We start from the raw sequence: 12695 nt of genomic DNA on the forward strand, positions 1-12695 counted from the left end.
GGCACCATAATCCCAGTCCTTTTATTTTTAATGACCAGCTTCCCGTAGATGCAAGATAGATACTAGCATTTCCGCATAGGGTCATGATAAAGATGACTCTATGATCTGTACGCATTGACATCCAAAACTGCATGAGTTTCCTTTCTAGCAGGTTCAAATTACTCGGGTTTTATTGGTGTTTCCTGTGGCAACAAAATGGGAAGTCTTCCCTTTTCCTTTATGTCTTGGTAGAAAGTAAGCTATAAATGAAAATATTTGAAACTTTCACTTTTATTCTCATTTCATTTTCTCTTGAAGAAGGCAGAACAAGAAAAGTATAACATAAATCTTCTTCCCTTGAATGAAGAAAGGAGGTGATATAAAGGGGAGAGATGGAGTGGGAAACAGAGAAATGAAAGGAGAGAGCTTAGCTTCAGATAGAAAGAGTGGCATGTTATTTAATTTCGAGCTCCAAAGCCTGGCCAAGGCTCTGCATTTACAAAGCCCAACTCATACAGACTCCAAAACTGCTATAAATGTGGAGTGGTGTGGAAATCAAACAGTTTCCTGTGAGCTCTCCTCTGCAGCTCATGCCTTCAGACGCGACCTGATCACCCAGGTCTGCAGATGGCCCTTAAGCAACTCCTGTTTGCTTAACGTGACTTGGCCGGGAGTTGTGAATCTTGGCGCAGAAGATCTGGTCTTGCAGTGACCTGCCAAAGAGGCTGACAACTTAGTGTTAGGTGCACACTTTCCCGAGGAGGATCATGAGCCAAGTTGGCCTTGGCTCTGCGGAGAGGAATGATTCTAAGTTACCAGAGGAAAAAGGAAGTGGGGCACCTCTGTTCTGATCATGCAAGTGAAGTTAACTAAAACTGACCATTTTCCAAGTCTCCCACCATGGAAATAGCAACTTTACATATGAGAAAAATATAGCTCTGAATTCGACATACTTTTGTTTCCTCTTCTTTTTTTTCCTTTTCTTCCTTCCTTCCTTTCTTTCCTTTACTCATTTATTTTTTTGGATGCTTTAGACTTTGCTTCAAAGGAAATAAAAGCCTAAGTTATGTTTAAGCTGCCCCACAGCCTGGCTCTGTGTTAGTTATCCTAAGAAACTCTAACGTCAGAGTGCATTAATCCTGGGACCTGGACCTTCGTCATATATTCATTCCTAGTGTTTTGGCAAAGTTGCCGCATGTCATTGGATTTATTGGTGGCAGGGTTATTTTCCAGTTGTCAAATAATGTTTTTCCCTATTTAGGAGGCAGAAATAGAAACGATCCCTCATAAAGGAACTGAATAATTTGGAACATGAACAATATAAGTATTTATTTGAAAAAAAATCATTTTCCATTTCAGTAAAATGGCAAATCAGCTTTAGCAGTTTCTCACTACTAATTCTAGTTTGCCCTCACAGTTGCTTTACCTGTCATATTCAACAATATCACTACAGAAAACTGTTTCACAATATTTTTTTCTAGAAAAAAAGTACAGTCTCTCTAATGGGCAGTTAATTAAAACAACAAAGCTGGGTGAAAGAAAGCTAAGATATGAAACAAACTGACGTGAACACAAATAAATAAATATGTACAGAAGAGACATTGCCAAAGGTACTCTACACAGTAAGAAACAGTGACAAGAATGGACCCTAGGCTAAACCTGGAACACATCACAGTGAAAGGAGAGGGTGGGAAGCGAATAGCCAGAGTCAGGATTGGGGCTGTTTTACAGCTGTGTGTAGCCTGAACTCTGGGTCTCCCATGGAGCCCTGTCCCACTCTTCTGAGGAGGCAAATGAGAGCCACAGACTTGTAACTGAAGGCAAAATTTGGACCAGTCGTTTAAATCCACTTGCAAATATGTTTGGCCTGTTGTTTCTTAATTTTTTTCTTTCTTTTCTTACCTGGTTATTGGAGATTTTTAAAATGGAGCTGACATCATTGCCAAATATGAAAAAAATAAAAAAAGATCTTTCTCAGATCTCAATGCTAGTAAGAAAAAACAAAACAAAACAAAACAAAAGCAAAGCCACATTTGAAACAAAATCATAATTTCTATCAGCTAAATATTCACTTTGTGCATAAATCTCACAGCTAATTAAAATCTAACATGAACACCTTAAGTTTGGGGGCGTATATCAATAGTCAGTGTCTATCGAGATTATATTCTACCTATATGTATCCTGTGGTACAATGAGCAGCCTGCTAATATAAGTCTCCCTCCCATCCCCCCAAAAAGATTGGCTCTGCTGAGGTGAATCTTAGTCACCTTAAGACTAAGTCACTATCCCTTTCTCCTACATGGCCTACTCCTTTGTGAAAATCAGGCTCAGCAAAGTTCAGGTCTGCCAAGATGGCAGTCCAGGTTGCTAAAGAATGAATGGCAATAAAAACCCCCATTGCCACATGCTATTGACATCCTTTGCAGCCTGGCATATAGCTTCGTGACTGACAGAGAGCTAAGGGGATCTGTTGGCTGTTTCAAAGCCTGCAAGTTCTTCTACATCCTAGCTGAGAATGGCCTACTTTCTGCACAGATGTTCCATTCTGGCTACTCCTGCCTTCTAGCAGGCTGGCTCTGCTAAAATCTCCCTTTGTGGTCACTGTGCTATCTTGGAAACCTGAAACTTCCCAGAGAACCCTGAGCATGGGGCTAAAGCCAGCATGCACTGAGGCCCATGAATAGGACTCCACCACTTGGGCTCAACCTACACCCTCACTAACAGGCAAGCACACATTGCTTAGGATAGTTTAAGAGTTAGGTAAGCTGCTTCATGCTCTGCACGACTTGTATGCCACAGTCTGATCCATGCATATTCCACTAGATTAGTAAATCCTGCCAGCCCTCTGTAGGGTCTCATCCACTCTGATCAGAGGGCTCGGTGCAAACAGTTTTTAGACTAGCAGTTGTAGACCTACACATTTATAACCTAGACAGCTGTATGTTTCAGTGTATGTCCCTTGGAACAAACTTGTCACTAGAGGGAGCCAGAGGCCTCTGAAGTTTATGTGATTTGGAATGTCTTTTTTTTTTTAATCATTAAAACAAGGATAGGACCACATAATCTCAAAAGTGTGTTCTTTAAACAGTGAGAGGCCATTGCATGGAGTGCTTAATGGGAACTCTCATCCCTCTAATGAGCCTATGGACCTATGTGCACACAGAAGGGGACAGGAGAGGTGCTTGTTCTTAAGTTCCAGGAGGCCCACTTGAACGTAATGTCCACATTCAACTGGATTGGCTTATGTGCACGGGATAATGGAGATGCTTAGGCTGCGTGTCTTGAGATATTTGAGATTCACACAATGGATTGACTAGATCAAATTTTTGGAATACTTGTTTAGCAAGTTATGTTCATGAATATTCAATATTTGCCATAATAGAGAAAAAAAGCATGTTTAATATGTGGGTCAAATAGTAAACAATTCTTTTCTACTTATGGTTGAAATTTCACTGAAAAAGGAAACGATGCTGCTATATTCATAGAAAATAGCACTGGAACAGAACCCGTGAGCATCCAAAGACACTACAAACAGTAATTAGTGTGTTTTCTACATTGTCTTTACAAGAGTCAGGCCACTGCCAAGCCTAACTATGAGGTGTGGTATATGAGAGCTAAACTCAAATTTCTTCTTGGGGTTCTCCTCTCAAGGCCTATAATTTTAACGCCTTCCCCCCCTCCCCCCGATTCTGATGAGTTTGATTCAATTACAGTCTAAGAAGTCCTGTATTCTTGCCGGGCTCAGAGTGTTCTCAGCTCTTGAAGTGTGATGACTGAGCTCCACCATGGAAATATTCCAAAAAAGATGAATTCTGCATCTCAAAGATGCTTCCCTAACAAGATGCAGTCAGTCCTCTAAGCTCTGCAGTTCCCTACAGAGCAGCACACTGACATTCCACCGGCGTAGCTTTCCGTGCTTCTTGGGCATCACACTTCTCCAGACAGGCTTTCTTTTCCCTTTGTTTCCCCTCTCAATGACATTAAAACTTTGTGCTGTGGCTGAAGGCATCTGACAGGATGATATTTTTATAGAAGTTATCGGAATGGGCATTACAGTAACCCTTGACCTTATCAATAACCTGATGGACGGGAATGATTGACGTCTGTTCTCCACCAGCATGGGTCAGTTTTGACAGGGACTTGTCCGTGGAAGTGCTGTCTGCAAGAAACAATACGAGAGCTTAGTCTGCAGTGACAGGGACAAGGCCACGACACCCAAGAAGGACACAAAGAAAAGGAAGTTCTTGATTCTCTGACAGGTTACAGAGTAGGCAGTTCCCACCTTCAAATGCACTTCTAATATTCACTGAACCTCAGCTTGCCTTCAAGTAATTTCTTTTGTGGCATGGTATTTGAAAATATTCCCTAAAATGTTACTTTTCAGAATTAATAAATAAAATAATTTAACTTTAAAAAATGTATGCACCAAAAGTCTCCAAATTCAGAAGTGAGATTAAAAACTGAATGAAAGCCGGGAGTGGTGGTGCATGCCTTTAATCCCAGCACTCGGGAGGTGGAGGCAGGTGGATTTCTGAGTTCGAGGCCAGCCTGGTCTACAAAGTGAGTTCCAGGACAGCCAGGACTACATAGAAAAACCCTGTCTCAAAAAACAAACAAACAAACAAAATAAACAAACAAACAAACAAACAAACAAACAAATAAAACAAAAATAAAAACTGAATGAAATGTGTTGGGACATTCATGGAAAAAGATATGATATCTAAGATATATTTTACAAATAGCATAGAGTAGGGAAAACCAGCAGATATAGCTGCCTCTGAGTTTCTGAGTGCAAGGAAACTCACTATACTCTACTTATGTAAGGATGACACTGTCATAAAAACATTTGACACAATTTAAATGCTTTTGGGGAGCAAATATCAATCAAAATAAACATGAGTATTGAGTGCATTTCCTTCTTATGGTTGTTAGTTGAGATATGAGTGGAAGTCAACAGAAGCATTATCATATTATAAAGTAAAATTCTCTCCACCAGAAACAGTTCAAAAGCAATAAGAATGTCAGAGAAATTAATAGCAATTAGGGACCACTAAGTAAATTTCTAGAGTTTTCAGAACTAGATAAGCGCACACTTTTTTTTTTTCACATGCTCAGAAGATCTAAAATTGACTGAGGTAAATGGTCTGTAACTTGAAACTCATACGGCCCTTATTACCAATGTAACATTGTGTGCGTCTATGAATATAATCAGTGACTGTCTTGTCTTCTCCTTCCTAATATGCTTTGGGAGATGTTTTGCCCTAGATTAACCAAATTATAGATTTCGGAGTGATGAAAAGGAAAAGAAGATGGCTTCCATTTAGTCATATCTCTTCTATACTTGGTGAGAGAAGCAAGAAAATGCTACCCCCAAACACTGATCTCAGTAGCCAGCCCTCCCAAATCAGAGTGTGTTTTGAGTAAACTGGGCCCAGTATATGAAATCATTTGTAAAATGCATCAATAAGATTCAAAGTCCGGGTCATCATCATGGTATCTACTGCTCTGCTACTGCTCTGTCTGAGAGCAAACACCAAGCCAAAAGGGTGAATGCAGGACATGGTGGTCTCATCCCATGCTAAAGGAAATGGGGGAAACAGGAGATGATGTGTTGGATGACGGGCAGATGGGATGATAGAATGATTACAGCTTGTCCTAGCATGAATTAGAGAAAGCCTGGATGAGTCCCATAAAAGTCCTGTCCATGAGGCTCTCAGCAAGCTGGTTGGATTTGGACTGCATTTGGGTTCACAGATTCACTAGCCACTGGTTTTCTGTCGAAGGGTTTTCTTATTAAATGAAATATGAATGATGAAAAATTTGTGCTTGACGTTTGTAGCAAACCACAGGTCCTTAGAGAAATGTTAAAGATGCATCCCTTCTGGTGCCTGGACAGTTTTCCAAAGGCATGTAGTTTTACAGACTGCAATTGGTCCCATTCTAAATATATGTTCCTGCAGGGTGGTTCATCATACTCTGGTAGAGTAAAACTGTGTGTGTGTGAATTCAATATATCCTGTACATACATGATGTCTCATGGCTTCTCCTTAAACATCACATTATGAGTGACAAAGATTTAGATTGTATTTCTGAAAACCAGGGGCTAGAGATGTGAACCATTATTTGACACATATTTTAGTCTCAAGCAGATAAAAAAACACCATAAGGCAGCTTGCAATTAACATTTTTTCATTCAAGACTTCTACAAATGTACCATGACACACCCAGCAATCCAAGAAACAGTGAAAAGTTTTAAAAAGTCACATCATATTACAAAAAGTTTACTAAGAATTTCTTTTGTTTTACTTTTGCCATTATATTACGAGATATGTAACCCACTCATCAGGAGCATGGTACATTTCCTAGAAGGCACAGTTTGTACACCTCAAGCAGAGAAGAGCTGGCACAGCCCGCTGTCAGAAATTTCAGATTCCAGCTCAGTGCAGGAGTACCAGTGTGCTAGCTGAGAAGTACTGTAAAGAACAAGCTATTTTGCTGGTGCAGCAAGAATCTTAGCTTAATCCATGCAGATGTTCTCATTACCTTGCACAAACTCATGCATCCAAAAAAAAGCAGTAGAAATTACCTGAGTGATCCACTTTTGTTGAAGGAATTCTCTTAGGAGAAATTATCTACACCATAAACATATGAACGTCTAGATCAATTCCAAGAAATAATCCAATTATATATTTATGAGGTTATGGAGTGGCTTTCTGCACATCCCAAACCATTCTCAGTAGACAGCTGACCCACCAACAACAACTGCTGGGGATTTAGACTTGGAATTAAACTGTTTGCAACCTGAGTTGTCAGTATAGACACTTCACATCTCACACCTTTTAAGAAAAATATCAGACTCTAGTCTTTCCTATGCCACTCATCTCTGGTCACACATGTAACAACTTATTAGAGTAAATAATTTAAATTTCTTTCCATTATGCTCCTAGATATATCATAGTGTGTGCTAGGGCACTACACCTCTCTGTTAAGGGGTTTAATTAGTATCTAAACCTAAAAATCCTATCACTTTCCTTTGACGTTAAATGTTGAAACCTTTCTGATATCTCACAATCAAGCACTGCAGCTACATTCTTTATTTCCCGGTTGTCTTCAGGATTATCTGTGTATATGCTTAGTGTCAGAATGTGTGGCCACAAGAGCTCTGTTGACCCAACAGGGCATGAACAACAGCAATGTTTCTGACAGTCCTCGTTACTTTATGAATGCTCTCTGTTCTTTCGTGTTTCATTAGTGTCATAGGGGTAGCAGCAGCTTACTGCACCTCATCACTTCCAGTGGTTAAGGAATTAAGTCTTTTTTTAAAAATATTTTTTAAAATATTTTTTATTACGTATTTTCCTCATTTACATTTCCAATGCTATCCCAAAAGTCCCCCATACCCTCCCCCCCCACTCCCCTACCCACCCACTCCCACTTTTTGGCCCTGGTGTTCCCCTGTACTGGGGCATATAAAGTTTGCGTGTCCAATGGGCCTCTCTTTCCAGTTATGGCCGACTAGGCCATCTTTTGATACATATGCAACTTGAGTCAAGAGCTCCAGGGTAATGGTTAGTTCATAATGTTGTTGCACCTACAGGGTTGCAGCTCTCTTTAGCTCCTTGGATACTTTCTCTAGCTCCTCCATTGGGGGCCCTGTGATCCATCCAATAGCTGACTGTGAGCAACCACTTATGTGTTTGCTAGGCCCCGGCCTAGTCTCACAAGAGACAGCTATATCTGGGTCCTTTCAGCAAAATCTTGCTAGTGTATGCAATGGTGTCAGTGTTTGGAGGCTGATTATGGGACGGATCCTTGGATATGGCAGTCTCTAGATGGTCTGTCCTTTTGTCTCAGCTCCAAACTTTGTCTCTGTAACTCCTTCCATGGGTGATTGTTTCTAATTCTAAGAAGGGGCAAAGTGTCCACACTTTGGTCTTCGTTAAGTCTTAAACAAAATATTCATTCCACTTTATGCTTCTTCCTGCCCCCCCCCCATACGAAATTTCTCTTTTTATACCTGAAAATTTCATCCTGGGTTGAACTGTTCTGCAATTTGGTTTCTATATTTTTAAATAAAAATGACTTTAAAATGAAATATTCACAATTTAAATGGGAAAAATGTTTCAGGTCACACTTTGAAGTTATAAAAATAATGAGAGCTACTGATATTATAACCAGGAAGATGTAGTTGGGTTGAAAATTACTTTCAATTTAAAATTTACAAAGCCAATGGAGAAAGTCTTTAGCTGGACAGGATAGTTTAGGTAAATCTTAAATCTAAGTGCTCTTTAGCAAGCACTGGGATCCACCACTCATTATAAGTCAGTTTTGTGATGAAAACGGTGAAATGCAAACCAACCCAAGGGAAGCTTTGCAGGCTAAGAATGACTCACCCGAGTGGCTGTTTCTTTTGAAATAGGTAGTGGAGCTGGACTTTGATTTGGATGTGAGATATGTTGAATTGGAGCCAATGGAGCTTGAAGACAAAGATTTCCCCAGGTTATCGGAGCTCTTCTTGATGATATTGGTAGCTGTCTTACTCCAATCTGGAAAGAATAGAGAACAGGATGCTATTAGTTAGCTTATAGAAAATACAAGCTGTCCCCAAATCTATCAACACATCATTCAATCTATCCAGAACAACTCGTTTCCCAGTATTCACAGTGATTTAAAGAGACTGACATGGAAACAGTAAGAAGTCAAGGAGAGAAGAGTTTCTTGCTCTGACCCTGTGCATATGCTATGTAGTATCCCACTTCAATGTCCTATAGGGGGGAAGAATTTGCAGATGTTTAAAAAGTTAGTGACAGTTTCCTCTAAATATTATATATCCTAAGAACAATCTCTTCACCAAAAATGCAACTGTGAATTTAAAAATGGCAAGGTGGATCTCATGTGGAGGAACCCTGTACAGGAGTTGCCAAATTAAATGTTAAAACTTGAGCAAGTTTTTAAACAACTCTGGACTTCACGTTTCTTGTTTACAGCATTCAAGGATGGGGTTCAATGTGCTCAGATACTCTCAAGCCCTATCAATCTGACGTGCCAGCTCAGCATCCTCATGTGCTCTGTCTGAAAGGCACTCTCGGTGAGGTTGGGATGCTGTGACAGCATAAGGAGCAATGCCATTGGTTTCAAGTGCTTCCAAATGAAACCAGTTAACCCCAGGCCTTTACCTGAGTTGTCTGCTAGCCGAAACCTGCCACAGCAGAGGTGACGCCTCCACTGTTTCTGAACATTCTCCTTCATCGCACAGTGGAAGATGAATATAAATAAACCTGTGACAAGAGAACATGAGGATAGTTATCAAAACAAGTGGCACGTTACTAGGATAAACATTATTAAGTGTGTGGAGTTCTCTTAAGGTTTTATAACTAAGTCACTGTCACCGAGGTACAAAGATCTTAAGGAAGGGACTCAATGTATGCAGTCAGCAGATTGGTCTGCAGAAGAACAGAGAGGCACAGAATTCAGAACAAGTGCACAGATCTGATTCTGTCTTTGACTGTTCAGCATGCCTTATGACTTCAGTGTACTCCTAAGACTCAATGATGATTTTCATTGCCTTCCTTCCTCTCCCTTCCCAGGGCAGCATTCTAACCCACACAGCTTCTAGGACATCTTGCTTTGTTAGCTGCATCTCCAACTTCAGATGTTCTTAACAGAAGTTCTGGCTGTGATGCCCAAACCACTTGAATATTCTTCTGTTGGCCAGTGTGTATCAGGCTTGTCCTTGTCCAACACCATGCTGAACACTTTCTTCAGATCTTTTAGTAATAGTCCCGTGCCTCAGGTGAGCCAAACACTCCCTAGAGTAGTCAGTGTCTGAAGTTATAATTCATTCTTAATTCAGATCCTACTCATCCCCTCTTGTGTACACTGATCAGTACACGGGGCTCCTGTGTTCCTTGTAGAGTCATTGGTTTGTTTGATTAGCTTTTCCTAGTGGACAATAAACCTCCAAATACAGTGTCTGTCTGTCTGTCTGTCTGTCTGTCTGTCTCTGTGCTATGGTTGTTCGTGGAATGATGCCAGGAATCATACAACAGATGAATGACTGTTTCCTTAGTGTGGGAATCATAGCATAGGCTAATTAGATGAATTCATCCTATGCTCACTCAGTGAACATATGCTCATTTTAAGGGATGAGATGTGATTAGAAATATGGAGTTCAAAATGAGTCCTATGTAGGGGCTGGGAAGATTTCTCAGTAGGTAAAACACCTGCTGTAAAGGCAGGAAGACAGGAATTCAAATCCCTACATCTTCCATAGATGCTAGGTGGTCAGGGTGATGGTGGAGACACAGGATCCCCAGAGCAAGCTGGCTTGTCAGACCAGTTATGCTGATTATCTCTAGGTTCAGAGGAGAGATCTTATCCACATCCAATATCATCCTTAGGCCTATAGAGATGCAGGCTCATATGTGCGTGCGTGCGCATGCGTGACGCGCGTGCATGCGCCACACACACACACAGACACACACACAGACATACACTCATACACACACACATGCACACACAGAGACATACACACAGATATACACACCTATACACACACACATGCATGCACACACAGACACACACAGACATACACATATGCACACACACACACACAGACACACAGACATACACACACATGCACACACATACACGCACACAGACACACAGATACACACACACACACACACACACACACACACACACACACACACACACACACACACACTAGCTGATACTGATGCAGTAGGGGTGCACCTCAAACTGGGAAGGCTTGGTTAAGTGGATAAGTTCAATGCCAGCCTGGGCTACACTGGGAGACCTCCTTACAAAACAGAAGAAAACAGAACAGACTGGGTTCTATGCAAATTAAAAGCTAGGACTACAATGAAAACACCTTTAAGGCAAAATTTTCTGAAAAACATGCAAGTGAACTTCAAAGCAATGCCTCTGTTTCATATTACACTGGTGGCAGTGGTGGTGAGTCCACAAAAGGAAGGGTCTTGCAGAAGATGCAAGCCTATTTGGAACCTAAGGGAGAACCCACTGCTATCTGGACATTCTCTTAACTGGACATAGTGTTAAATTAGCTCCATATACCCAGAGATTAGTGCATTTCTCAATGCTCATCAGAGACCCATAACCGTCCACATTCAAAGAGTAAGAGAGTGCAAAGTACTCAAGCCTAAGGGACATGTGTGTCACTGATGTATGTAGCTGATTCTACACCCAAGGTTCAGAGATCATCAGCGAAGAAGGGATTGGAAGATTGTAAATGCCAGAGAAAATAGAAAACTATAAGAAAACAGTATATTTTGGACACAACAGGGCAGTTAAACCCATAAACTCACAGTGGCTCTGATTGTATACACAAGATCTGCATAAAGCCAGACAAAAATCTCAATTTGGAGGAGGTCACCAGGGCCACCCCCAGCTGAAGAACTGTTGGCAAGTGATGTCTGCTGGGATACAGAGTCATTTTCTATAGTGATGTGGCCTCTGATAAGGTACACATGTTCTAGTAGATGATGCTGGACTCATATACATACTAGCAACAGCATAAGTGGACTCTGAGAGTTATTATTAAAAAAAAAAGAGCACCTGAATTTGGTGGCATGTTGAGAGGGAGACTAAGGAGGAATTGAAGTCAATGGGATACGTACAGCCTGGATCAAAGCCCATTTTACATAAATGCAAATATGAAAATTTCAAACAACAAACTAACAAAGGAGTTCTACCTACAAAAGATAGCTTTAATAAATGTGAAACTGTAGTTATTCAGAAACACATCCACCCTCAAGATCCCTGTGTTGCAAATTAGAGGAGGAAGGCTTGGAAAGCACACAGCAGCTCCAGCACTGGCCTGATCTATTGAGGGCATGAAAGGTCTCAGAGCCAGGAAGGGCATTCTTCCATACTTGGTCACACGTAGGAGCAATGCCTGGCCTTTGGCACTCCTCCTCAGGGAGTTGGGAGGAGTATAATCAGATCAGATCTCATCTCCACATCCAAATGACTGAATCAGAGGGTCATGCCTACCTAATCCTGTGTACTCCTGCAGGATAGTCTACAAAGTGAATGCATGTGGTACCTATAGTGCAGACATCAAATAGTGTAGTAGATGTTTTTATGTTTGAAGTCAGAGACTGGAGGCCTGAGGTGAGATCTATGGAGGCTGCAGACAAAGAGGGCCATTGTTTAGAGATTGCCTGGTGGTTTAAGTCTAATTTACTTTCCTTTAACGATGTCAGAACTCTCTCACTTGTTCTTTGAGGGTTTTGTTGTTGCTGCTACATGACTGAGAACATTAGTAATCGTGTGATTAATGTATAAGTGAATCTCCTGTGTGAGCCGGAAGATACTCTCCTCATTTGAAGATGTTCATTTCCAGTATAAATCAAATGGCTACCTTAGGGCCCATTGCTGAGTCAATGATTATCTTCCAGTTGAGAGCAGAAGGCAAAGTTTTATGGACACTGCTTACCTTCAGACTCCATTAATATTCTTTTCATAATACTCTGTATGTTTACATGTCATGTGAATGGGAAAAAAGAAACCTTATGAGATATTTATGACATTTTCAATAAATATTCAGCAGACATTTTACTAGAAAAGAACTAGGCTTTAAATTTGACTTTTGAACCTTTTGGGAAGCTAAACTATAAGTTACTTTGAGAATCACATGCAGACTGTAGTCAGAGAGAATGAGTTCAAAGATA

At 40.7% G+C, this 12695-nt stretch overlaps 1 protein-coding gene across 8 annotated transcripts in view; it reads right to left on the reverse strand.

Annotated features, from left to right (window-relative positions):
- Positions 1 to 1282: 1282 nt before the first annotated feature.
- Adgrg6 (adhesion G protein-coupled receptor G6) overlaps positions 1283 to 12695 on the reverse strand; it is a 143141-nt gene continuing 131728 nt past the window's right edge. For 5 of the 8 annotated variants that reach the window (XM_030245001.1, XM_006512679.4, XM_006512681.4 and 2 more), the window contains 3 exons: positions 9156 to 9257; positions 8373 to 8525; positions 1283 to 4138 (listed from right to left, as the gene is read on the reverse strand). In XM_030245001.1, coding sequence (XP_030100861.1) covers positions 3960 to 4138; positions 8373 to 8525; positions 9156 to 9257 — 434 coding nt within the window. In that variant the 3' untranslated portion in view covers positions 1283 to 3959. Of the gene's footprint in view, positions 4139 to 6565; positions 6635 to 8372; positions 8526 to 9155; positions 9258 to 12695 lie in introns of those variants that run through there. The other 3 variants (XM_017313881.2, NM_001002268.3, XM_006512682.4) reach the window with 3 other exon arrangements.

This window comes from Mus musculus, chromosome 10 (genome assembly GCF_000001635.26).
Source record: "Mus musculus strain C57BL/6J chromosome 10, GRCm38.p6 C57BL/6J".
In the NCBI taxonomy this organism is placed as follows: Eukaryota; Metazoa; Chordata; class Mammalia; order Rodentia; family Muridae; genus Mus; species Mus musculus.